The sequence below is a fragment of the Netta rufina genome, assembly GCF_964035555.1.
Source record: "Netta rufina genome assembly, chromosome: 26".
Lineage (NCBI taxonomy): Eukaryota > Metazoa > Chordata > Aves > Anseriformes > Anatidae > Netta > Netta rufina.
This window is the reverse complement of record NC_140150.1, coordinates 3,422,918-3,450,050: the sequence shown is the minus strand read 5'-3', so window position 1 is coordinate 3,450,050 and position 27,133 is coordinate 3,422,918. Positions and strand designations below refer to the sequence as shown.

Genomic DNA, 27,133 nt, shown 5'->3' with positions numbered 1-27,133 from the left:
CCCTCGAGACCTTCCCAAAGCACCGTGGGGACCTGAAGCCTCCCTGGGGATGGCTTTGGGGGGGGATAAAAGCCCGAGGGGCTGGAGCTCGGCTCTACCTGTCCCTTCTCGGCGTGTGCATGGTGCTCTGCCCATTGGGCAGAGGGTGGTGGGAAATGGGAGGCGAGACCTTGGCGGCCGAAAACGAGGTAGAGTTGGAGGTGTTGGTGGTGAGGTCGAGCCCCTCTTGTTTGATGCTGTCCTCGACGGGCTGGGCGGCCCGTGACCTCCTTCCAGAGCTGCTGGAGGTCCGAGGGGCACACGGCTGAGGGGGGGAGAACAAGAAAAAAACAGGGCCGTCAGCAGCAGGGGGGGCAGAGGACGGCAGCACCCACGTGCTGGGCTCGCTCAGGACCCGATAAAACCCCCCCAGCCCCGCCGAGGAGCCCCTCACCACCCTCAAACCCCAAACTTTTGGGGTAGGGGAAGCGCCAAAGCCCGCACCGCTCCTCGGCACCGCTCCCGGCCTTGCTGCTGCAGCCTCCCCTCGCTGCTTTTTGGGGGAAAAACCGCAGCCGTGGGGGGCGTCCCCCGGTGCCCCCCAACCCCCGTGCCTTACCTTGGGGAAGGGTCTGCAGGGGCACGGTGCCCTGGCCGGGCGGGAGGCTCACCAGCCCCTGGCGCTGCAGGTTTAACAGGTGCTGCTGCTGGAGCTGCTGCATCTGCAGGAGCTGCTGCTGGAACGCCAGCTGCTTATTCCCTAACGGCTGCTGGGAGACAAAAGGGAGGAAAAAGAAAAACCCCGTTAGCGCCGGCATGGCAGGGGGGGCCTGCCGGGGAGCAGGGGGCAACGGCTGCACGGCTTGCCGGTGCCGGCGGTGCGCGCCGCGGGCCCCCGCGCCTCCATCGTCCTGCCCGCGCTCAGCTCGCGGCCGAGGCAGGCAGAGGCTTTGATCTATCGGAAGAGGAGGGGAAGAAAAGGAGAAAAGGGAAGAGAGAGAAAAAAAAAAAAAAAAAAAAAAAAAGGCATTGAAAAGAGAGGGAGCGAGCGGGAGCCGGGGGGGTTTGCTCGGCGCGCCGAGAGCCGGCTCCGCTCGCCAAGCACGGTGCCCGCACGCCGGGGCTCGGCCACGGGGCAGCGCCGAAGGAGAGGGGGGCTCCAGCTCCCAAAATGCATCCTAACGCTACCCGGATGTACAACGCCCTTCGTCAAGCACGGAAACAATCCCTCTTCACACCCAAAATGATTCGCACGAGCCCCTCTTTGGGGGAAGGAGGGGGGGCACAAAACGGGTGCCGCAGGGGAGCAGGCGCCCAGCGCTCCCGGCCAGCGGGCGCCAGCCCCAGTTTCCCCCCCGCGTGGGGGGCACGGCCCCGAGCATCCCGGGGGGGCTCTCCCACCCACCGTGGGGGGGGGGGAGCCGGCCGTGTTCTGCCCGGCATAAGCGGCCCTAAACTTGTTAGGCAGGACGGGTCCCTGGGGAGGCCCCGAGAAATCCATGAGAATTAACTGAAGGGGAGAGAATTCAATTAGGGATGGGGAAAGGCAGCTGCTAATCCGAGCCGGCCACGAGAGGGGAGCTGCCCCGGGCTCGGCCGGCCTCATTAGCGGGGCAGGCGGCTCGGTAACCCCTTGAACCCCTCTGTTTGCTCAGACGTTGTTTGCAGGTTGCGAGGAGCCGGGCTGGCAGCAGCGCCCTGACCTCCCCCAGCTCCAGCCCTGCCCTGCAGCTCCGGGGAGGGGGGGAGGTGAGCAGGATGGGGCCCTGCTTGGAAATCCAAGCCCCTGTGCCAACGTGCTGCCCTTATCCCCCTTCCCACAGCTCTCCCCAGCTAGATGGCATTTTTTTCTGCTCCTGGCTGGGGCTGAGCGTTGTGGGATTCGGGCCCCGAGCCCCCTGCCCGGTGCTCGGGGATCCCGTGGCACCCCCCAGCCTGTTCCTGCTGGGTGCAACGATCCCCGAGCCCGGCCACCAGGCACAGCCCCCATCCCCACACCCTACAGACGCTGCTGATGCTCGGCCTTGGCTCTGAAATGGAGCAAGGACAGGCTCCAGGCACTGCCCTGCAAATCCCTGTTGGGCCGCGATGTAAGGCATGACCGCGAGCCCTCAGCGGGGCACAGAGCGTCGAAATCTGGTCTCTGAGCCTCCGAGGGATGCCCCAAGCCCTCCCTGCCCTGCAGCACCCCCCAGGAGCCATTTCCAGAACCGACTCCTCTCCAGTCTCCCCCCGGCCGTGCACCTCTGGAGATGGAGGCGCACGAATCCGAGCCAGTTCTGCTTGGAAAAAAAGAAAACCCTGCAAAAAGCCGAGCGGTGAGGAGCCAGGAGGATACCTGGAGACCGTGACCCCGCAGGGCCATGAGTGATATGGGGAAGGAAACGGGGCCAGGGCTGTGTGACAGACACACACACACGTGTCCCCAAACCGGAGTGGGGCTGGGCTCTTCCTCCTCTTGCCCCGCTCTGCCACCGCCCTCTCCAGTGGCCCTGGAAAAACCCAGGCTCCCCAAACACTGCCTCATCCACAGCCCTTCCCGGCTGGAAGCAGGGGGAAATTGGGATGGGTGAAGCCAGTAGGGTCCCCGGCACGGTGTCCCCGAGCTGTGGAGGCTGCTGGTGGAGCCACAGCACCCCGGGGCCGTGGGGGACCCACGTGTGGTTCTGCGCCTTCGCACGGTTTAAAGTCACGTGTGTGTCCTTCCAGCTCTGCCAGACCACGAGCACGGGGCCCAGAGGGGGAAAACGAGCCCGGGAGCTCAGCACGGAGCTCTGGGGGGTTGGAAAATTGGGGTTCACCCACAGCACGGCGCGCTGCTGTCTGCCAGGCCCCAGGGAGGATCCAAATCCTGATGGGCTCAAACCTGCTGAGCACAGCGTGGGTGGAGGGGACCCGTCCAAGGCACCCAACGGCAAGGGGTCCCCGAGGATCAGCCACACAGGGGTGCAGGAGCAGACCCTAAGGGCTATAGGGCAAGCCCTGGGGTCAAGGCTTGCAGTCTGACCACGAGCAAAGCCCTGAGCCCGGCCTGAGGGCCAAATCCTGCCCCAACAGCCACCGCCACGCACGGGAGCATCCTAAATCCCGGCTCAAAAACTGGAAAAAAAGCCAAGCAGCGAGGTCACTGGTTTGCTCCGGAGAAGGCAGAGCCTGAATTCCCCCCCAGCTCAGTCTCCCTGATGGGTGCTGAGCCCGGCTCCACCAGCTCCTCTCCCCCAGCCCTCCTGGGGGGCTCCCCTGGTTTCTGGGGGTCAGGGCGCAGCGCTGGGAGAAGCAGAGAAAAACCCCAAAACGCACAGAAAGCAGTGACCCATCCTCGTTAGGACGGCTCCTCGTTAGGGCCTTCAGCCCCAAAGTGTCCCCCCTTGCTGCCAGCGACCCCCCCGGTGCTGGGTGGGGGCTCCGAGCCCGTTTTTTCGCCCCCCCCCGTGCTCCGTTTACATTAGACGCAGCTGAGTGGGTGCAGCTACCGGGGCAAGAGGCGCCGTCACTTTGATTTATGAGCACATCAAGAGGACTTTCGGCGTGACACTGGGGACTGACAGGAGCAGTTCATTAAGCTGACGCCGAGGTCAGGCAGCAGGCAGCCCCCCGCCGCCCCCCTCCCCGGCCCCAATGGACTCGGGGGGCGCTGCCGGAGCTGGGGGGACCCCGCGCAGCTGGTACCAGCGGGGAGAGCCGGGTGCCTGCACCCCAGCTGGGTTTGGGGTGAAAAAAGGGAAAAGAGGGAGGGCAGCTGCTCGGCAGCCCCCTGCCACCAGGTTAAAGGGCGGTACGGAGCCGTCCCGGTGCTGTGATGCACCCAGGGTGCTGCTGGGGCCGTGCCTTCACCCTTACAAAGCCATGTGGTAAAAGGCTATGGGGTGGCTGGGACGTGCCACAGCTGTCCCCCTAATGTCCCACCCTGCTGCCCTGCTCGCCCCGAGCCCCCCCCGGCATGCCAGAGCTCCCACCAGCCACACACGCCGAGCACCCCCCTGCATCCTCCCGGCCAGGATGCTGCCGACGGGCGCTTCCCGGCACGCTTCCACCCTCTGCTCTCCTGCTTTTCCTGCTCTCCCCCCAGACACCCTTTCCCCGCGGGGGCTCCTGCCGGGGAGATCTGAGCCGCTGCTCCTCCGCAGCCTGCCAGAGGCTCCCGGCACGACGCCGTGCCCACCTGCTGCTCCCCCCGCGGCGCTCCGAGCCGAGCCGAGCCGAGCCGCCGGCATCCAGCCACGGCGAGGCGAGCCCTCGGAATCAGAAAAGGGAAAGCAGAGCGCGCCGGGTTTCCAAACCTCACGGCGGCCTGTAATTAAAGACCGCCGTGGATTTCCATGAAGGAGCCCCAAGGCCGGCCAAAAGCGGCTCTGCGGCGGCATCCCAGACACGCCAGCGATCCCCTGCGCCGTCGGGGGAAGCGACGGCACCGCCGCTCCCAGCAGGCGCGCGCGGCTGCCAGATGCAGGCTTTATTAATAGCAGCCGGGTGAACCCGCAGTGGGGGGAGCTGACCCCGCTTTACGGGGCTCGCCGCAGCCCCCCCCGGGGCCGATCCGCCTGCCCAGAGCCAAGGAGAGCTCCCTGAATGGGGCCAGGGCCGCTTTTCACGCGATGCTCTCCTCCCACGAGCAGCTCGGAGCTGGCTGGGGGATGCTTTGCCTCTTTGCCCTGGTTTTTGGGGAGGGGGGATGCCGTGGCAGGCACCCCGGGGACCCCTTGCTGTTTGTCCGGGGTGTGGGGAGCTGGGCACGCAGCCCTTCAGCAGCACCCCTGCGTGCCCCTTCTGCCCTCCAGCCTGCTCCGACACTCTCAGCAGATAAATTTCTTGCTTCCCCTGCACTGTTTCACCCAAACACGCGCTTTTCAGACCGGGAGCCCGCTCCGCGAGCCCTTTGGAGGAGCTTAATTACCTCCTAGCCAGTTGCTGCAATCTAACATCGCCCCGGCCAAGAGGGAAGTCCTTGAGGAAGCCCAGATTTATGCCTCCCCCGTTCCTGGAGCGCAAGCAGCTCCTCCAGCTCCTGGAGATGGCTCCGATAAAGCCTGACCCCGCACACACTGCGTAAATACGGCAACAGCCCGCAATGAAAGCCCGGGTCAAAGCCTATTGAAGGCTCGAGTGGGCGCCAGCACGACCCCGAGGCGCTCGAGGCTCCCCGCTCGCCCCGCGCCGACGCGTGCGCTCGCAAGCTGCAGCCTGGAGTCGTGCACGGGCTTCGGTGCTTTCTTCCTCAAAGCCAGCTGGGATTTTTTTATTTTTACGTTTTTAATGCAATTCGCTTAAATTGGGGAGGTTTTCCAGGAGCTGAGGTTGTAACACACGGCCCCAGCACCCTCACGTGCTGATGCTGAGCTAGGGACAGGGGTTGAGCAGCTCGGGTCCACGTCCCCCTGCACCATGGGGCAAGGAAGGAGCCGAGGGATGGCCCCACGGCGATGCTGCAGGCACAGCACCACACAAAACCCCCTCTTGCAGCACCAGGTGCACTGATCGGGGAGGAGAGGGGTGAAAATATCTGGGGGGTTGGGAAGAAAACAAAGGGACAGGCAATGTCTGACTGCTGCAGGTCAGGGCTGACCCCACAACGCCGTGCCAGCGCATCCCCAAAAGTGGGCCCAGGGGAAGAGCTCTGAGTGTGTTCCTACGGTCAGGGACAGGAAAACCTGTTGTGGGAATGGAGTTATTATACAAGATCGATGCGATCCTGCTAGCATGAACACTCCCATATCCCCAAATTCCCTCCCCAGCCAAGGGCCCAGCACGGCACAGCGCCGCCGACCGCCTGCTGCGCGCTGCCGCCAGCCCCTGCCCGAGCCTCTCCCTCCAGAAAACCTTGCTGGAAACGCTGCGATTTCACAGAGTGCCTTGGCTTCCTCAGAACCGCCTTTCCTGGCACGAAAAGCCTTGTTTTGGGTTCCTACCTGACCAGCCCTGCCTGCCTACCTGCCAGGGTGCTGCCGCGCTGGTTAGATCAGGACTGCGCCGCCCGACCCAAGCCGTGCCGAGAGCCCACTTTGCCCTCACCCCACAAGGAGCATTTGGGGGGCCCCCCTGTGTCCCGGGGGGGGCCGATCCCGTGCCCCACGTCCCCTTGGACATCCCCTGTCGGCTCCCAGCCGGCTGCCAGGATCCGCACACGCCTTGTTGTTTTGCTGCTGGTCCCCCTTTCATTCGCAGCCAGATCTGATGGCAGCCGGAGGCTGGGCCCAGCACCCATCTGCGTGAGCTCACCTCTTTGGGCTGCTGCTTTCCAGCTTGCTGTTGTGTCAATAGCTGCAGGTGAAGCTGCTCCTGTTGCTTCTTGTAGTATTCCTGCAACTGGGAGGGAGAGGGGGAGGAGAGAGAGAGAGCGGGACGGATCAGCAGCAGGAACACCCGCTCGGCTTCCCGTGTCTTGGTGCCACCCCGTTCCCGGTGCCACCCCATTCCCGGTGCCACCCCATGCCCACCAGCTCCCGGAGCTTTGCTTCAAGCCCTCTGTGAGGAGCTCCACCACCTCCCATCAGCTCCTGGCTTCGAGTTCAGAGGAAAAGCCCCTCTCCGAGGCCATCCCAAAACCTGGGAGCCCACTCCAAGGGCCTCCCGAGCGCTCCGGATCCCCACAGCAAATTAAATCCCCCAAAGCGCAGCAAATCCCCAACCTGCTGTGCCTTTTACCCTGCCTGGTGCCACCGGTTTGGGATCCTCCACTTGTCTATCACCCACTGAGGGGGTCCCAAGCCCCAGCTGAAGGAAGGAACGTGCACCCTGGGGATTTTCCAGCTGCTCTGAGGGGGGGTTGTTTGATGGGGCAGAGATGAGGAGGCGAGCAGCCCCTTTGCAGCAGGATTTTTTAGGGAGAGATGCCCCAAACACCTCATAAAAAGCGCTGCTGAACTGGGGGGGCTCCCGGTGGGCACAGCTTTGCCTGGTGCAACCCCACGAGCAGCACCACAGACGTTGCCCCATCCCCTCTGCGGGCACGGGGGGGGACCTTGGGGCACCCGGCCGTGCTGGCACAGCGCAGACACCCCACGTCCTCGCAGCACCCCATCTCCCGAGCTGGGAAAACAGCCCGAAACAAACCACCGGGGAGGCTCCCAGCCCCCATCACCACGGGAGGGATGCTCTCACCCCGGCCCCAAAATAAACTCCTGCGGGCTGGATTTGCTGCGCGCAGGAGGGGCCGGAGGCACGGGGAGGTCAGCGCAGGCAGGCAGCCCTCGCCCCGCGCAGGGGCGACGGCGGCGGCTCAGGAATGCCCCTTTGGATGCCGGGAAGCCTTTATCAGCTCGGGGCTGACAGCGCTGACAGCAGCAACTTTGCTTTTTCTGTCGGCGAACAGGTTTGGAAAGGCTCGGTGTTTACCCGAAAGCCAATCAAAGCCGGGGCTCTGCAACATGGTCGAGCGAGGCTGCGGGAACATTGGGTCAGGGGTGAGAGGTGTGATGTTTGGTTTTCTGCTGGTGGAGAATGCGAGCTATTCCGGCCTGGGTTGTTTAATTTGCAGTCAAACGTGTTTCTTTATCCGGCTCCAAAGAGGCTCGGAGAAGGACCCACCCAGGGTAGTGTTTACCCTTTGTTCTTTCCCTGGGGCCAACCTTGAGTCCTTATCAGCCTGTTTGGAGTAAACAGGTACTGGAGGCAGGAGGAAGGGTGTGGAGGATGCTTGTGGGATTTCTCCTTCCCTCTCTCCCGCCAGCGGGAGGTGTTTACCCAAGCAGCCCTGCTTTGTTTCGGAGGTTGGGGTTGTTTTTTTGTGTTTTTTTTTTTTTTTTTTTCCTGGCCTCCCTTTTGCTTCCCTCCCCGCTCCTTTGACGCTGGGGAACGCCGTGAGAGGCAAACCCAGGTCTGGATCCTGACCCGCGGGGAGGTCTCCAGCAGCCACCCCAACTCCCGGCCCTCCCCAGGAACCGGCCAGCCCCAAACTGGCCCCTTGGTGTGCTCTGAAATCCCGAATCGCAGCCGGCTGTGCACCATCAGCACGCACAGCACCCTTCACCCCTTGGTGCTGGACACTCTGGGGATCCCCAGGGAAACACAGGGGGAACACAGAAGCCCCGGGGGACGGGTTCCAGACCCTCTGCCTGTGCCAACTGAGCTCCAGCACTCAAGGGGAAGAGAAATGGTGTGGCAGGACCCGGGCGATGCCCAGGCGGGGTGGGAGCAGCCTTACCTGCTGCAGCATTATCGCCTGCTGCTGCTGCAGGAGGGCCTGGAGCTGGGGCGGGGAGAGGATCTGCTGCATCTGCTGCGGGGTGATCATCTGCGGGGACATCATGGCCACGGACACGGGGACCTGCGGAGAGGAGAGACGCGTCACGCCGGGCCTGGGGAGCTCAGGGTGGCATCACCCTGCCAGGCTCCCCCTTCCAGCCTCAAAAGCCTTCCCCCAAATGCCTCCCGTCCCTAAATCCTCTGCCACATGCTTGACCCGCTCCCACCACGCCTTCCCCATCTGGGCACGCCGAGGCCACCGCAGGGGATGTGGTGGGGAGGTGGCGATGGCACGGAGACGCTTCCTTCACCACTGCAGGAATTGGGCATTGAGAGCACCCAGTGGCACCTGGCTTCCCAACCCCAGCCCCAGCCCCTTCCTCTCCTGCAAGGGCACGAAAAGCCCCCGAGAGCTGGGACTGGGCTCCTTCCCTTAAGGTTTGGGGAGGAGAAGCGCCGCGGGAAGCAGGGCAGGTCACCGCTCACCCAAATAACTCTGCACAGCAGAGGAAGAGGTGACCAAGGTTCTCCGCAGGCACATCAAAGCTTCACCTCCAGCTGACACCAGTAACTCACCTCGTTACCGTGCCAAGCGTAGAGAGGGCTCAGAAAACCTGCCAGCCCCTGCCTTTTGGTCAGCCTAACGCGGGCGCACGCCCCCGCGACGACGCGGGGAAGGTGTCGGTGACGGATCCCAGGCCGGCCGCGAGCAGGTCCTGCCCAGGTGGGGCAACGCCGCCTTCCTCAGGGCAGGCACACGGCCTCCCTTATGCAGCCCCCGTGATCCTGGCGGCCAGAAACCAGCCCCAGTCCCTTTTCCCAGCCCGTAGGAAGGTTTACGGCCCTGCTGTCAGTGCGTAATGCTCCCTGGATGCTGCTTCTTGTAGGAAAGCAGCCTGGCTCCCCCGTGCAAGCCAAGCGCCAGGCGCCTCACCCCTCCGCTTGAGGATCCCAACACGTCAAGCACCAAGAGACAGAGAAATAAAGCCACCGGCCCCAGCTCACCCAGCAAATCCCAAAGCAGAGCCTGGGATCCTACAGCCCCAGGGCTCCCGAGTGATGCCCAAAGCCCCCTGGCTCCTGACCCGCCTCCCCCCTGCGGCACCCCGTGGCAGGCGTTGGGCCGCGCCGCAGCGCGCTGACCTTCAAGGGAGATTGCAGCGGCTTATCTGTTTACTCAGGCATTTTGCTGGAGGGAGGCGAGCGGGCCCAGGCCCATTTGTCACCAGCGAGCCCCCCCAGCTGCCGCCGGGTCCGAGTTATTTATTAATTGCTGCCTGTTCACACCCAGGGCTGCTGCTGGGGCGCCCTCGGCGAAACCAGCCTGGGTGGCGGCGATGGGGATGCCTGCGGGCACGAAGCTCGCCACTGCCCTGGTGTCCCTGCAGGGACGCTGGCCACCCTAAATCAGACTCCCCCTTCCACGCAGAAAAGGGAGCAACCAAACTATCCCACCCCAAGAATTATAAAACCAGGAGCATCCCCAGCACAGAGCTGCAAAACCAGACGCCTGCAGCACCGTCGACGCCGACTACAGCAGCATCAATTCTGGCCAGAGAAACCCAAACCACGGCAAATCCCCCTTGCAAAACAGGCAAGGAGCTGCTGTTCGGGCGCTCCATCTCCGTGCACGATTGCTAAGGGCGGCCAGGTGCCGGCAGACAGCTGTGCACAGCGCTCGGTGAACATCTGGCCAGGAGGGATGCCGGCGGGGACGGCAGCCCACGCGGCGGCACCGGCACGGCGAGCGTGCTCGAGGTCCGCGCCCGCTCGCCGGGAGCTAAGCATCCTGCTAATTTCCCTTTGCCAATTCATCAGCTGGCAACGTGCTCGGAATGAGAGCCCCTAATTAATTGCTCATCCGCATCCCCCCCCACCCGGGCTGCCTCCCCGCCCCCCGGCGCCGCGCGGCCTCTCGTACACGTTTGCTGGCATTTTCAAATCGGAGGCATCCTAATTACCGGAGAGTTATAACACCTTCCATTTCTCGCCCAACGGACTGACACCCTGTCAAGAGCAAAGAGAATTGCCAGAGGTTTTGACAACACTAATTGCCCCTATAATCTAAAAACACAAAGGAGAGGCGATTAGTCGAGAGGGCCCCAGCTCTCGATCCGACACGAGGTTTTCACAATGTTACAAGAAAACAAAAGCGACGCTTTTTAGAGTTTGATGGCTGCTAACAAAAGCAGAATTATATTTTCATACAACCTTTGTCTGCATTAAATGGCTTTTTCTTTCCGCGCTCAGATGCGGGGCTGACACGGGGAAATGGCGGCGGCGCCGAGGTGTGAACGGGGCGCGCGCGCGCGGGTGCCGGGAGCAGCAGCACGCGGCGCCTTCGCCGGCTCCCCGAGCCCTGCTGGCCAAGGACGAATTTCCCCCCACCCTCTGCCAACGCCCCCCTCCTCGCCGAGGTTTCCAGGGAGGGCAGGAACTCGAAGCAAAACGGGAAATTCCCGCATGCAGCAAGTTTTCGCTCCTGCTGCGGTCGCTCATCCGGTTACAGCCCCAGCTGCCTCCAGCGCCTCGTGGGGACGGTGACAGCTGCTGCCTGGCACGGAGACCCCGAGGAAACGGCTCCCCCCAGCCTGGCTGAAAGCCCCCGGGGGCACCCGCTGGCTGCTGACCCTCTTGAGGGGGGGGACAGCATGTGGCAGCCCCTGGTGCGCCGAGGAGCGCGGTGCCTTGGGGTGCTTGCGGGAGGCGCACGGTGAGCGAGCTCCACTGCAGCTGGGGATGGGCAGCCCAGGTGTAGGGGGGATTTTGGGGTCCAACACCCCCAGGAAGGCCAAAGGGAAGGCGCTGAGGAGCTCAGCACACTGTAAGGACGGTGTGTGAGCATTCCCCAAGCTGGCTTTTCATCTCCCACGCACCCAGCAGCGAAGTCTCCTCCACGCAGCAAAGCCCAACCTTGCACGCGGGACGAGCCGCAGCACCCACACCGCTCTGCGCAGCCCCAAACCCACACTAAGGCAACACCAGCAGCAGAATTTGGGGGTTTTCCCTTCTTCTGCATCCCCCACTTTGGGAACCGACCCCGCAGCACCCAGCGTAGTGGCTCAGGGTCTCGTCCCCGGCCGCGTCTCTCCGTGAGCGGCGCGGGCGGCGTGCGACGAGCGGGCATCTGCCAGACACGGCGCTGGAGAAGGGCTTGACTCACTCCTTGGCCTCCTGCCACCCCGCAAAACTGCTTACTAACAGCTTTGGCTGCCTCACAAAAAGCCCCGACGCTGTATCTCCGCTTCGCGAACACAATCTCGAGGGGGTGATTTTCCAGGCGGTCGGGGTTGTAATCCCACCGTGCCAGAGGACAGGGGCGGCCGGCGAGGGGGCGGATAAAGCAGGCGGCGGGTGGAAAACAAGACGGGTATTAAAGGGGGAGCTCGGCGCTCGCTGTAAGCCCGGAGCAGCCCTGCCAAAGCCGGCTGCGCGAAACGGGATTTGGCCGGGCGTAAAACGCAGCGGGATTGGGGAGTGATGCCTTTTTTTTATTATTATTATTAATTATTTATTTATTTATTTTTTTTTTTTACGGGAAGCGGATCGCAGGGAACGCGCCGTCCTCTGTACCAGGGGAACGCCGCTGCCGGCTCCGGGGATGAGGCAGAGCGAGGGATGCCGCAGACCAAAGGCTGGGCTGGGCTTGGCCGCCTGCTCGCAGCACCTCCCAATGGGGCCAGGGGAGCCCCCGGCAGCCCCAGAGTGCCAGAAACCCCACAGCCTGCCAGAAACCCCCCCGGAGTGCCAAAATTGGCTCAGCCTCGAAGCATCCCTGCACCCTCCAGCACCGTCACGCCGAGCCATCGCTCCCACCAGGAGCCACCTTGGCCACCCTGGAATTAGAGTCTGGGTTTCCACACCTAAAGCCCCGTTGCCAAGCGCATCCCAAACCCTGCCACCTTCTTGACCTGTGGGGTTTTGGGGTTGTGGGGACAGAGCAAAGCTCTCGACCCACTGTGGCACGGCGCACGCCAGCTCCCCGCTGCCCGCAGAGCCCAAGGCGCTGCGCATCCTTGTCTCTGATCTAATCTCGGGTTTTAACTCCCAATTAGAAACAACAGCAAACACACTGGCGCTGTTTGTCTTTTTTTTTTTTTTTTAAAGCACCCATTTCAAATCCAAAACCAACAGAAACAAGCCCGGGACGTCTGCTCGGGAGGCAGGGAGCTGGAAACGGCAGGAGGAGCGAGGGAAGGAGCCACAACCAAGAGCAGCCTCACATCTGCTGCTGTCGGGGGCCAGGGATGAGAGCAAACACCCGGGTGGACCCCCCAGCACCCCCTTCCCATGGGTGGAAGCGAGCAAACCGCCCGCTTCCAGCCCCTCTAGGGCGAGCAGGTGCTTGCACCCATCCCCTCCAGCCCCCAGCCCTGATCCTGCACCACAAACCCTGAGGCCGAGCGGGCTCCAACCATGTGCAAGAGCTTCAGGTGCCCGTGGCCAGGCAGCCACCCATGGGTGTAAGCCCAGCACCATCACCCGGGCTCCCCTGATTTACACCAGGCTGGGGAGAGAGGAATCGGACACGCGCAGTCCTGCGAGGGAACCCCCAGCTCCACGCTCAGGCTGGAGCTGGGGGCTGTGGGGTTATTTTGTGCCCACCCGGGAGGACAGGGTGCTGCGCCCTCCGGGTCAGAGCACGGCATTAGGGCCTTGCCCCCGCTGTCCAGCTGCACGGGAAGAAAAGGAGGACTCAATCCCCTGCGTGCGCAACCCGACGCGCATCCTCATTAGCGCCGCGCCCCGCCGGGGAGCACTAATCGCGTATAATTGGGCTGCGAGTTGCTGGAAGTTGAAAGGAGCTGGCTGGGGGATGCGGCGGTGGCGGTGGAAGGGGGCTCCCGGGCTTGGAGAGCCGGGGTTCGGGAAGGAAAAGGGGCAGAAGTGGGGGCGAGCAGGGGACGGACCCCGGGGCCGCAAGTTCAGATGGAAAACCCAGCGCGGCGCGAGCCCAGCCGGCCGGGCTGCTGTGTTTTTTTTTTTTCCTGGATGGGAACGCAGAAGGGCTGGTATTGATCTGTCTTCATTACCCATTTCACTCAAGTTTCAAATCAACAAAATACACTTTTCCGCTCCGCTGCCCTCCCCGCCACAGCAGACAAAAGAAAAGCAATTTCCCGCAGTTTGCTCCAAACTCCTCGCCCCTTCCCTCGGCGCCCTTCGTCCCTTCTCCCCTTTCAGAGGCTCCGTTACCGCAGCGAGTCGCTCGCCGGTGGCTCGGAGACCCCAAATCCGTGCGCAAGGGACCCCAGAAAGCCAACTTCCACGGACACCCCGTGATTCAGCAGCGTCTCAGAGCCAGAAAGTGGCCCAGCACCAAAACCCCACAGCATCCTCCGGGCACGTGCAGCCTCCCTGCTCCCGAACACCCCAGGTTCACGCAGGAGGAGCATTGCGCCAACCATCCCCGGCAAAGCCCTCAGCCACGGGGCTCCGGCAGCCCTCCGCCGACGAGCCGCATGGTTTTGAAGTTGCAAGGAAACCAAATCATTTAAAAAACGTTTCAGGGTGTTGTTTTTTTTTTTTGTTTTGTTTTGTTTTTTCAGGCGCAGCTGCAGTCCCAGCGTCAGCTGCGGGGCTCGGCGCACAGCTACACCTCCAGGCATCTGGGGGCAGAGAGGGTTCACATTAAAAAAAAAAAAAAAAAAAAAAAAAAAAAAAGGGGAAAAAAAAAAAAAACAACCATAACCCAAGATCCCTATCGAGCCCAGCAGCTCCTTGTTTGTTTTTAGGAGCGTGCCGTTGCCGACTGTCATTAATATTCCTGCTGGCGTGGTGCCCCACAAACGTCCCGTCCCCTCGGCACGGTGGCAGCGAGGGCACGGTGAGAGCGGGGACCCCGCAGGGCTCCTGGGGTCCGAGTGCTCGGCACGGGGCCACTGCGGGGATGCTCCACCGGGGAGCTGGGGGGGGCTACGAGCCAGCTTCACCCCCCAAAAAAAAATCCCTGGTGGTGTGGAAGTCGAGCACTTGGTCCTTTAGCAGGCTCAGCCACCGGCTCGCGTGGTTATCGGGGATCCTGGGCGCTCACCTCCCAGCCAGCCTTCCTCCTCCTCCTCCTCCTCCTCCCCGAGCGGCCGTCCTGGCCAGTCTCATCCACACCACGGCCGTCAGATAAACTTCCTTTCAAAGGAGCCTGCTTAATCCTCTATCTCCCCTCGTTCAGATCCCGCTCCAGCTGCCGGGCAGGGGGAGGAAGAGGCCGGCGGCTGAGTTATGAGCTATTTCTGACTCACGTCTACAACTTTCACAAGTTCTTTTGCAACACAAAAAAAGGGAGGAGGGGGGTGGGGGGGGGGGGGTGGGGGTGAAAGAGGGCGGCAGATCCAGTTAACTCTGGCAAAGCCGGGCCAGATGGACGGCAGGACGGCCGGGACGGACGGACGGAGGTGGGAGAAGGGAGGCGAGGGCACGAGGAGGCGCCGGGGGGCCGGGGAGGCTGCGGGCGCAGCGCGGCCGGGGGAGCGGGGCGCCGGTTCCCGGAATCTGACTTCACTCTTACTGCCTTTGTCCTTCGCAGATATTTTCCATGCAGTGACTGCATTTCCTTCCTGAAAACGCTGCTGGAAAAAAGCCGCCCGGTTTGTGTGCCGCAGAAGCCCTGAGTAATTAGCGCTGCTCAGCCCCAGCTGCGGCTTTCCCTGGTGCTTCCCAACCCTGCGGGTCCCCCCATTCGGGGCAGGTTGGGGGCACAGGGGGTTCCCCCGGTCCCAGCGAGGACAGGGTGGCATCCACACAGCTCCACCAGCACCTCACACACGCCGAAATCGAGCCGTTTCGTGAAGTTTTGGGGGAAATTCATATTTCCCCCAAACGGAGCTTGGCAAGGCCACGCGTCTCGGCTGCCGGCCAGGAGCACAGGGGCGCACGGGGGCAGCCCCCAGCCCCCCAAAAAAGCCAACCCAGTGATATTGGGGGGGGAAAAGCAACTTCAGACTCGCATCCGAGATGCAATTCTGCAGCTCGGGGAGAAATAAATGGGAAGCGTGCCGGGGGGAGCTTTAATCCCCCAGGTTTGGGGAGGAGAGGAGCCCGGCCCCAGCCCCGCTCGCCTCCTCCCCGCTGCCTGCGCCTGGCATGGGCAGGACCTCCAGCTCTGAGAGCGCGCGTGCTAATTACTTTCCTTTGTTAATTAAGCCCACGTGGCTCTAATAAGGTAACCTGCTGTTCTCCGATAAATTTAATTAGCCTGAAGGGAGAGCCCCTCCGCACAGCTATTTAAATTGTCACTTCCCATTCGCTCGGGCTTTGCTTCTTTCCGCCTGGCCCCCCTCTCCGGGTTCATACCCCTTCGCTGCCCCTTTTCTCGCTGTTTTCTGCCCCGTTTGGCTGGCCGAGGGAGGGAGCAGCAGGATGGTTCCCCTTCCACCAAGGGTGCAGGGTGCAGCCTGTGGGTGCTGTGCCCACCCAAAGCTGGGTTTTCCTCTCCAGCCCCACACAACGCTGGACCCCGTGCCGAGGCCAAGGGGGCCACCAAATGGGCCACCAAGTGGGCCACCAAGGGTCCCCGTTCCCCCAAAAAAAACACACAACCTTGGTCACCAACAGCATTTCCCTCCCGAGCTGCTCTTACAGAGGAAAACCTAAAGGAAAGGGATGTGCATGCAGCCTGGGGCCGACACTAAAAAAAAAAAAAAAACAAAAAAACAAAAACCACAACAAATTTCTGGAGGTTTACAGGGGATTTAACTCTTTGTGGGCGCGCTGCGGCCATCCCGAAGGGGGAGGCGATGCGTGCTGGTGCCTGCGCTTTCCCCCCCCCCAGCATCAGCACCAGTTTGCAGCCGAGCCCTTCCCGAAAAAGCAGGGGGAGGTCCCTGGGGCTCACCTGCACCGCCGGCTGCTTGCCCTCATTGCTGCTGGGGGAGCTCAGCCCCGTGGCCTGCTGCAGCAGGAACTGGCGTGCCACCTGGAGAGCCTGCAAAAGAGACACACTGGGGTGGGCAGGAGGAAGAGGCCCCCCCCTTTCCCCATGCCTTCGTCCCTCTTCCTCCTCCTCCTCCTCCTCCTCCTCCTCCTCCCTCTGGGCACGCTCGCCCTCCAGCTCCGGGGGCAGCCGCACGGGGTCTCCGTGGGTTTTTATTCCTGGGGTGTGAGCAAGAGGCTGGAAAGGAGGGCAGAACCCCCGGCACGCTCTCCTGCAACACCAGTACGACCAGTACATCCCATTGCAAACCCCGCTGTGCCCCCAGGCGTTCAGGGCATCGCTTGGGGCCAGCCTCAGCCCCGTTCCCATTCCCTCCTCTGGCCACGCGCACCTTGCCCCAAGCAAAGGGCGCCCAAACTGCGCATGGGAGAGCTGCAGGAAGGGTCTGGCTCCCTGCTGGGCTATTCCACGGGGCCACCAGGAGGATTTTTTGCTGAACCTGACGGCCCACGTGTTTAAAGACAAGAGCGTGTTTAACGACACCACTGGTCATCACCCAGCAGCACCAAAATGTCCCAGGCACCACCCAGATTCAGGTCATGGCCAGCGCAGGATTACTCCCCGAATTAATAACCTGTGAGCACGTCTGCATGGAGTTCACGAAGATACCAAAGGAGTTTAGCAAGCGGCACAAGCGACCGAGATAAAACCCGCTCCTTTTTATGGGTGTTTGCCTTCGAGTTATTAATTTCCTTAACACGCACTTGTTTGCAGGGATAGGGGTGTCTCGCTGCGAAGTCGCGCAACAGGCAAAAGAGGTAGAAACCCAAGGAAATCAATAAAAAAACCCTGGTGGAAACACACGTAGGCACCAGCACTGAGCAAGCCACGCATAAGGAAAATCCCTTTCCCATAAAGCAAATCCCACCAGGAGACTCGGAGCAGAGAGGAGTCCGGGCGAACACGCGAATGGGCCGGCACCGTGCAAAAAGGGCTTCGTCGGGAAGGGGGAACAAAGCTCCAACAAACCCAACCCCGCAGCATTCTAAAAAGTTGCTTCTAAAACAACATTTTTATTTTTTTGAGGGGGCACATTTCCCAACAACCAAGCCCTCGTGGTCCTGCCTGCCCACCAGGGTTTTATTACGGTGGGGGGTGGCCCAGTGTGGGGGTTCCCCGGCTGTCAGCACCCCCCCGGCCGTAAATCACCGCATGTGCCCCGAGGAAGGGCTGCTGGATAATTCAGAGGAAGGGCCGCTGGTTAATTTGTCACATTTCCAGCTCTAAAGAACAAAGTCGTGCCCTGGCTGGTGGCCCCGTGCTGCCTCCATGAATCCGAATGCAAACCGGAGCGGTGCGTGCAGTGTGAACGCGCCCCAGTGCACAGCCCCGCTCCGCTTCCCCATTTATTTCCCCCCTGGTCGCCCCATTCCTCCCTGACACCGCTGCTCAACACAGCACCCACCAGGACTCGTTACCCACTTTTCCACCCAAAGCTCCCCTTTAGCACTTCTCCCCGTGGCGGGGTCGCTCGGGAACGGCGCACGCGACGGATTTAGCACCAAGATGTCTGGGTTGTGCCACAACTTTTTGGTTTGGTGGATAAAAGCCCCGTGCACAGGGACAGCGCACTTGAGGATCGAGGTAAATTTTAGAAGCAAGCAGAGGTTTTGGCTGCAGAGGTTTTGGCTGCGGTCTGGGAATCTCAAAACCGGAGGGAGCCCTAAAGGAGAGCCCGCGATGGGGGCTGCTGGATTTGAAGGAAAACAAATGAAAAAGCAATTTCCCTGCCTTGGACCTCGCTGCTGAGGCCAGGGTCCTGGCCGGCACCTTGTTTAGCAGCTCCCCGAGGGCTTTGCCACTCCCAGCTTGCAAAGCCCCAAATTTTAATGCCATCCCCCTGAAGTTTGCCAAGCCCCCGCGCTTGGCGTGGGCACCCTGGCACCCGCACCAAAGCTCTCCCATTGCCACCACCTCTTCCCCAGCATCCCACGAGGGCTGCTGGGGATGCTCGGGAACTTCACGACCAGTAACTCACCAACTCCTCGCTTTACCCAAATGATGAAATAAATAAAATAAAACCCCCTCAGCTCCTACTGCTGGTGGAGCCGGCGCAGCCCCAGTGCAGGGCGCGCTTCTCCACGGGCACGTTATTTCCCTGTTATTACCCCTAATAGATGTGCATCGGTAATAGGAACACAAAGCCGTGTGACAGTTATGACAGCTCCAGGTCTGATATTTTAATTACTTTTTGAAATGAAAACAGTAATTCCAGTTAAAAGCCAAGGGTGGAGGAAGTCAATCTAAGGCTGCTCAGCACCCGCGCGGCTTCTCCTGGCAGGGGAGAGCCGGGCACCCACCCGGGACGGGTGCTGGATCACCCACTGACCCCAGCCACGTGTGCACACCGGCTGCCCGAGCTCTGAGGATCTCTCCACGTGTCCGTTTGACGGCGCTTTGTAGGGATTTGCTTTCTCCAAAGTTCCTCTGCAGCTTGCAAGGGCTGCGCAGAGCTGCTGGAAGTGGCTTGTGCGCAACAAAGGGGTGAAGGAAGGCAAGCCCCGGGTGTTGTGGCGAGCCCTGCGCGCTGCTGGGGATGGGGACACCAGTGCCACACTGCCACTGCTTTGCAAACGAGCTGCTTGTCACCCAGCCAGAGAGCTTTCCTGCTTGCCCTGGGGCACACCATCACTGCTTTCCTCCAGGGAAAGGCAACTTTGGTTCTGGAGCACGGAGATGTCACCTCTGCTCAGGGAGAGCCACGTGCCGAGGGCTGCCACGTCCCTGCTGGCCAACAGGGACGGATGCCACCATGCTAAAGGCAGCAGGATGGGGTGAGGTGGTGAGGCAGGTCCCCCAAAACCCGGGCAAAAATCAGCACGGAGGTGGAGAAAACACAGCCAAGGCCGAGCAGAGACTCACTACAGTGCAGGCGATGCGCAAGGCAGAGCTGCTCCCAGAATCTCTCTTTCTAAACCCAAATAATCCCTGGGACATAACAGGGGACAGAAACCCCCCGAGAGCTGATATCGGCGATGCCACCCCCAAGCCCTGTTTGTTGGGGTTTTATTAATATTTTTTTTTTTGCATAGGCAGCAAGCAGCAGTGCTGCTGGAGGGGAGCTGTGGGGCAGCCCCCAGTTTTTAGGAGTCTCCATGGTCCCTGCAAACTCCACGCTGAGTTTTATTCGAGCTGGCAAATGACTGGTGGCAGAAGGTGGCTCGTGCCAGCGCCGGGGAGGGGACAGGAGCCCGGCTGGCACGGGTGCCACCGAGCCCCCAGCAACCGGGGCCACGGGGGGCCCGGCCGCCTGCCCTGCTCCGCATCTCAGGGGGGAATTTAATTCACTCCCCGCTGGCTCCCTCACTTTGTTGTGCTCTGAAGCACGAAATTACAAGATTTACAGGAAAAAATGACATGGCCTTACAATCGCACACGGGGGCCTCCCCGGCTGCCCCCCTCCCCTCCCTCCCTGCCGCCTGGCAGCGATCCCAAGCAAAACCCAAATCGGGCTCGGCCGAGGACCAAAGGATGCTGCAGACATGGTGTGCACGGGGAGCCCCGAAAATGTCATACCAGGGGAAGATCAAAGGTAAAAGGCGCTCAGGAGCTGATAGCTGGGAAGAAATTAGGGCACCCTCGGTACCTGCAGGCATTAATTTCCCTCCCCCAAGGCAGGAGGAACAGCCCCAGGTGCCCCCCAGGGGGGATAAGCACAGAGGGTGTCATCCACAATCTGTCCTCCTGGCTCAAAACACGAGAAAGCAGAGGGAAGAAAGTCTTCTCCCCTAAAAGCAGATGTGCTTTCACCTCCTGGGTCTACGAACTGGAGAAAAAATGATTTTTCTTAAATTGTATCCTGCTGCATGGTGTTATTCAAGAGTCATTAGCACGTTACCCGTAATTAGGAACGAATGGGTTGTGTCAAATTCATCATGCTCCTGGATGGCTCCCTTTGATCAGCAAATTATCCCATAAAAAAAGTTTGTAATGTCTCAGACACTTACGTCAAGAGCTGATGCCGTTCGGCTTTGCCCTCCTCGAGAGCAGCAGGGCTCGGGGCTGAGGAAGAGGATGAGGAAGGGGACGGTGACCCTGCCCCATGGAGGGGTAGCTCACACCGAGAGCCCCCAGACCCACTGGATGCCTGGGGCAGGAAGGATTTGAACCTCGAATCTTGCATTTTGCTCGTTTCATTATTCTAGCTTTTTGCCTTCCTCTTTTAAGCATGAAAAAACTCCGTTGCACCATTTTGGACGCGGTTTCGCCAGCGCCTCGATACATTCTGCACTACTGCTCTAATGAGGCAGCACAGGGCCCGTAATAAAACAACCTGTAGCTACCCCGGTTTCCACACAAGCATTTTTAAAGCTGACCACAAACTTGGGAAGTACCCGGATAAGCTGGCAGCACGCTGGAGGAAGCCCCCCCCAAATTCAGCGCTCCCATCTCCGTCCACTTTTGGTGCTGCCCCATCCGCGAGCTGCTCTGCAGCTGAGCTCCCGAGCACCAAGAAGGCTAAAAGAAGCGGGGGGGGGGTAAATAAAACACGCCTCGGATGTGCCCATGGAGGGGATGTCCCCAGCCCCATGATGCACGGAGATGGAGGCTGCACCAGCCGGCACGGAGAGGCTGCTTTTGGCTGCCTTCCCCCGGCAAGGATCGCAAAATTCACTTTTTTCCCCTGGGGAAACAAAGTTTGCACCAGGCCCAGGTGATAGAGGAGGCAGGGAGAGAAAAGCACGGCTCACCAGCAGCGGTTGGGATGCCTGAATCCCACTTCAGCCCCTGAGTTATCCCCTTGTCCTTTATCTTCCACCTTTTAGTCCACAAAAGCTGCCAGCGCCGAACCTCTCCAAGGTCATCGCCGCCTGCTCCGGCGGAGAAGCAGCAGGTGAAGAGCTTCCAAAGTCTGGCGAGGACGGAGACACCCCTGGGTCTAAAAGCACTCCTCAAAAACCCGACAGCTCAATGGAAAGATCTCGGCCGGGGTATTTTGTAGCTCCCTTACCCCAGCAGGTATTTTGTTTCGCAGCGTTGCCGGTGCTGGGATGCCGCAGCTGCCGGAGCCAAAAGCGCAGCCACTGCTCCCTGCCCAGCCCAGGGTGGGACCCGCCACCCAAAAATAGTGGAGGGAGTTTCCACCTGGACGGGATCAAAGCTTCGCACGGGGTTTTAACCTCCAGCGCCTTAAAAACCGCCCTAAAAATTACACCAAGCCCAGGATTTTGCGAGGAAAGGGGGCAGAGCATCGGCAGCCTCGATCTCCTCTTTTCCCTCCGCTCCTTTTGGAAGATAAAAAGAGGTCGGGAAGGGATGAAAAAATTAAAACAGACTTTTTACACTAGCCTCATAAAAAATGACATCGTCGCATTCCAGAATTAGAGCCATTAAAACAACACACACACACGGATATTTTTAGCTGGATATTAGCAGTAAATGATGCCATATTGAAAAGCACTTCCACCCGGCCCAGCCCCGGTCTGGCTTAACCAGAACCAAATGGCTCAAAGAGATCAGAATTAACAAAATGACACAATTCTTCACAGGGAGAGAAGAAAAAAAAAATAAAGAAGAAAAAAAAAGGCCTTTTTGCAACCAGCTCCGTGCCTCTCTCCCGGCCCCAGCTGTTCTCCCTTTCGCGGCACACACTAATACTTCTGGACTTTATTCCTCCACTCTTGACTCTTCGATCCTCCCAGGCGAGGGGTTAAACCCATTTCCACTAATGAAGAACACAAGGAACAAGCTCCCGACAATCCCACCCCTCCCTCTGCCCCACAAAAAAGCAGGAAAAAAAGGAAAAAAACAAAAAAACAAAAAAAACCACCAAACCCTCCTGCATTCGTAGTCAGTAAAATATGAAATACGAATCGAGGAACCTAATAGAGAGATGAGTTTCACTTAAGTGCTCCAGTCTCGTTTTTATCTGAAATACCCTAATAATAGCGGATTACACAATATATTTGAGATGTGATCACATGTTTTATGGAACGGTATCTTTCCCATCGCGGCAAAGTGCCTCTCCTCCCCCCATCCACACCCTTCTCCAACTGCAGAAAAAGTCCGATTCGCTTCTTTTAAAAGCCTCAGTTTTGCTTAATAACTTACCACTGATTTTACATGCGTCTGCAATAAACTGTAAATATATATATATATTTTTTTTCTTACTTTCTGCCTAATAAAAAAACCCCAGAGCAATGCCGGAGCCGCTGGGTTTTCCAGATGGCTCCCTTTCCATAGGGCTGCAAGTTGGGAAGCGCTACCGTGCAGGCCTGCACAGTCGGATTTTAGGGTGGAATTTGAAAAAAAACAAACAAAAACCACACCAACACACCCCAGCGCCGAGGAAACCCGAGACAGGCGCGCTTTGCTCAGCACCCTGCGGCACCGTGCAAGGTGTCCCGAGTTTGTGCGGCCTCTGCTTTCCTTGGGGACACCGGGGAGGCTCTGAATGTCCCTATTTAACAGTGAGGGGGGGCAAACCCTACGTTGTTGTTTTTTTTTTTGCGGCCCTACTTTGGGCAGCAAACGCAAATAAATCCAGGCGGTGATGGCTGAGTGAGGTGCAACGAGGGCATGGGGGACCCCAGATTTCCGCAGCCATTTGGGGACGCCCCCACACCCCAAAAGCCCCAACCCATCGGGATTTGCCTCAGCGTGGCCCCAAACATCACCCATCAACGGGGGGGTCCCCAAACCCCTGTCATCCCCCCCAAAACCCCCGTCTTGAAGCCGGGCCGGGTCGGTGCCGTGCCCCCCGCTTCCTGCCCGGCGAGGATTAACGGGGAGGGGGCCGGGGCCTGCCCCCACCTCCCAAAAACTCATTCATGCGCCCAGGCGGCGGGCCCTTTGGAGGCCGGGTGCGGGATGGCGGCTCGCTGGAGGTCTCCTGCCCGTTCCCACAGCAACGGTGCTGGGAGATGCCGGGGGGCCGGGCAGCCCTCCCATGCCCCCGGCCGACCTCTCCCCTCCGCCAGCCCCGGCACAATGCGAGCCCTGCGGCCTATTCAAGTTTTTCAGCCCTGGGGCCCCCTCCATTGAAATCCAGGGATTTAACCCCAAACGCCGAGTCCCTCCAGGCCCGGCCCGCTTCTGGAGGAGCTGGGGAGTAAAAGGGAGGGGGGCTGGAATGGCTGCTGGGGGGGACAGACGGACGGCAGAGGGCTGGGATGTGGGGACGGACACGCGTGGCAGCCCCAAGTGGGTTGTGAGCACCCCACAGCTTGCAAATCCCTCCTCAAAAAGTCCCTCTCCTGCCCATGTGAATCCAAGCGGCCTCAAAAGGGACACATTTTAATCCCAAACTTCTCCCCCCACCCCAGTTTAGGACACTGTGGCACCCGTGGGAGCCGGGTGCCCACGGACCTCAGGCACCAAAGGTCCAAGCCACCCCTCCTTGCACCAGAAGGTACAAAACTGGCCCCAAAATCCATGGGCAGAGCATGAGCCCCCCTTGGGGACCACCCCATCCAACCAACCCCTTGAGCTTTAAGCCACCTCTGGCTCCTCGAGCTTAGGTGGGGGCACTCGGGTGGGTTTCTGACCCCCACCCCACAGTGTTCACACACAATTAATTAAGAAAAAGCAGCACGAGGCGACATTTCGGGAGCTGGGCCGGGGGGAGATGTCAGACAGGAGCACCCAAGGGTGCAGGAGCGCCGAGGGGCGAATGCTGGATGCTCCTGCGGATGGTGTAAGGCCTCCATGAGGCACCTAATTGTGCAAAACTCCCTGTACGGGGCCATTTATCCCTGACCCCAGCTGCTGCTCAGCCCCGTGCCCTGGAGCATGAAGATTGATGGTCCTCGGGATGTCCCCGTTCCCCCCCCCGGCCCCGAGGTGCTGTCATTGCGGATGTCATTTGGGTTTGGAAGTTCACCAAAGCCTCTCCCTTCATAACAACACGTGCCAGAGACTTTTCCCAGGGTCATTACAGCGGGAGCCCCGAGGGAGAGACACCAAACAAAGCTGGGCAGGGCAGGATTTGGGGGCTGAACTGGGAGAAAACCCCCAAGGATTTGGGGACACAGCACCAGAGGACAACCACAGGGACGAGCCAAAAGCACCAGCACCCCACAGAAAACCCTATTTTCCCCTTTCCTACAGACCAGGCAACCGCTTTGCCAGCGTGCCACCCGCTCACGCTGCCTTGGCCATATAGGAACAAGCGTCCCCAATTCCTCCTGGCTCCAGCAAAGGGAAATTCGGGGCCGTCCCCCGCGCGGGGAGGGAGGGGAGCGCGGCGGCGCGTTCGGCAGGGGTGACTTGCAGCAGCATTACACGCATGATTACCCTTCAGATCAGGGGAACAGGGGCTTAACTGCGTGAGAAACGGCTGTTATTCAGGTAATGGATTTACAGCACTCACTACTAAAGTATCAGACACAGCAATTTTTTACAGCTTTCACGCTGGAATTTATGGCTCAGGGAGGCGATCTCCATACGAGGCAGGGATCATTGCCTTATTTAGTATCCGAGGAGGAAAATTTATGTTTTCGCCCAAGTTTGTTTTGAAAGGTAACCTGCAGGCACGCACACGCAGCCCCCTTCCCCGCGGGCGCGCAGGCAGAGCACCGGGTGCCCCGGGGGGGGACACGCACCGAAAGGGCTCCTGCGAGGTGCACACGTGTGCGTGCAAGGACAGAGCTCATGCACGCGGCTGCCACACGTGTTTTAGGCTGTCACACATGTTTTAGGCTGTTCTGTGTATTTTAAACCACACGCACAAGGTTAATTCTTCATCGTAACGCACCGTGAGCCCCAAAAACTGGGGGAGCGCCTCTGCTCGCCCACCTGGATGCCCGAATGCTGCTCAGATCAAAACCTGTCCTTATTTTGATCATCAACGGGTCTTCATTTTGTCCCCAGAGCCCTCCTGCATCACACCAAGGGGGTCGGAGTGTGCTGACCCCACCAGCACAGGCAGGACCTGCTCCCCCCACCCCAAAACACAGCCACCTGCAGCAGGGACGGCCAGGGGCCACCTCCAGCACCTGCAGCCCTCAACAAGGATGGGTGCAAAGAGACCGGGGCTGCTGCAACCAGCCCTGGGGACACGGGGAGGATAGAAACTAGAATTGCCCCAACCCTAAATACTCAGAAAACCCCCCAAAAACTTGTCTAGAGAGGTTGTGGAGGCTCCTCCTCGGAGATCTCCAAAAGCTGCTTGGACGTGGTGCTGGGCACCCTGCTCGGGGGTGGCCCTGGTGGCAAATGGGGTGACCCGGGTGGTCCCAGAGGTCCCTGAACCTTTCCCATATTTTGGGATGAGCTCATGGAGGCACCACAGCTCGCCGGGGCGTCCATCCTACCTGCTGCTGCTGGAAGTGCAGGAGCTCCACGGGGCTCATCTCTCCGTTGGCCTCCCCGCTGGCGGCTCCTTCTCTCCCCCCGCCGCCCCCGCCGCCATCGGGCTGGTTGGTGAGGCTGCTGACCCCGTTCTGGCCGGAGGGAGTGGAGCGTATCGTCTCCGAGGCGGATTCAACCATCATGACTTGCTAGCAGGACCTGAGGAGCGAGGAGGGAGAAAATTTGAGGCTGAGAAGAGAAACCGAGCATCCCCCCCCGCTGGCACCCCGACTTCTGCCCCCGTGCCTGTTCTGTGGTCAGGCTACACCCAGTTTTAGCTGAGGTCTCTGAACTCCAAAAATATATTTTTTTTAAAAAAGGGGGAAAAAAAAGAAAAAAAGTTCTTGGAAAATCAAATGTGGGGCAGGTGGGTGCGGGCAGTGGCACGAGCTGTCCCCAAGGCGCTGCCAGCCAGGGGTGCCCCGTCCCCTGGGGAACCGCTGTGCTTTTTGGCTTTCCCCCTGCCTGACGGAAACCCTGCAAGCTGCGAATTTTTCACAGAACCAGGAATTCCAAAATGTTTCGCTCGGCGAAGGCAGAAGTGGCAAAGTTGCAGAGTTTCGATGCGGCCGAAAACCGAGCACGTGGAGCCTGCGCTGCGCGTTTCGCCCTGAAAACCTCGACGATCTCCACCGAGCCCCCGCGGAGCATCTCAGCTCCGGCACCCAGCACCCTCTTTCCCTGCTCCAGCCCCTGGCAGCAGCGTTTGTGTCTCTTGAGCTTCGTTTCCCCCAAATACAGGCTCGAGGAAGGCACACCACTTTTCTGCATCCAGGGCTTTTATCCCTGAGCACCGTCCCCTGACGCAGGGCAGAGGATCAGGGTGCTGCGTCCCACTCCAGCCATCTCAGGGACCATCCAGGGCTCGGTTTCCCCAGCACGAGCACCCGAAGCACCGCAGGGAGCCGGGGGAGCACCAGCAGGAGCCGGAGAGGCCGCGGGCCGGGGAATTTGGTGGTGCTGGGGCGTCACGGCCGGCTGCACAAGCACCGAGTGCTCACCGCCGAGCATCCCGCGGAGCCGCTTTGTAAAGCAGCGCAGCCTGGCTAGGGGAGGGACTCCCGAGGAGTTGCAGGGAGTGGTTTCGGAGAGACCTCAGTTGGGTTTAATTAGTGGGTACCTCGTTAGCTGTAAAGCTCAGGGTCCCCCCGTGCAAAGCGCAGGACATTTGCAGGATCCCCTCCGGCGAAAGCCCCACGCATCCTCGTGTCCCCCCCAGGCTCTGTGCAGGAGCAGCGTGGGGACGCTGTGGGACTCGGGGACGGGATCCACCTGCAGGAGTGCCGGGTCCAGCGGGAAGGAAAACCCTTGGGACTTGGGAACGGGGAGCACCCCCAGCCCCAGCCCACAGAGCTGCAACCCCCTGGCCCCTCGGGGCCACATCCAGCCCCAAGCAGCTGGGAGCAGGCAGGAGGCAGGGTGCTGGGTCTCTCCCTCCCTCCCAAGACACATTTTGCCCTGCAGAAGGGCAGAGGACGCAGTTTTACCCCCACTTTTCTCTCCTTTTTCCCCACATCAGAACCAAAACGGCGTCGATCACCACCGCTCGGAGCCAGCCCGCGACTTCGAAACAGGGGGGGAACAAATAAAGCAAGAGGGACGGGGAGAAGGAACACCATTTCTCCCTTTTTTTTCTTCTCATTTTTCCCCCCTTCTTCCCCCACCCCGCCCCAAAAGACAGAACGACAAACCGCGAACAACATAATTGCTGAAATGTGGCGTGTAATAATAGCTATTCAGGAGCTGATCATT

General features: G+C 60.4%; 1 protein-coding gene across 1 annotated transcript in view; it reads right to left on the bottom strand.

Annotated features, from left to right (window-relative positions):
• Nucleotides 1–27,133, bottom strand: part of FOXP4 (forkhead box P4) — a 58,163-nt gene that overhangs the window by 12,093 nt on the left and 18,937 nt on the right. Inside the window, 7 exon segments of the mRNA XM_084302089.1 lie at nt 99–269; nt 271–304; nt 599–746; nt 6,196–6,282; nt 8,120–8,242; nt 15,992–16,081; nt 25,345–25,540. Of these exon segments, the coding sequence (XP_084158215.1) occupies nt 99–269; nt 271–304; nt 599–746; nt 6,196–6,282; nt 8,120–8,242; nt 15,992–16,081; nt 25,345–25,524 (833 nt within the window). The 5' untranslated portion in view covers nt 25,525–25,540.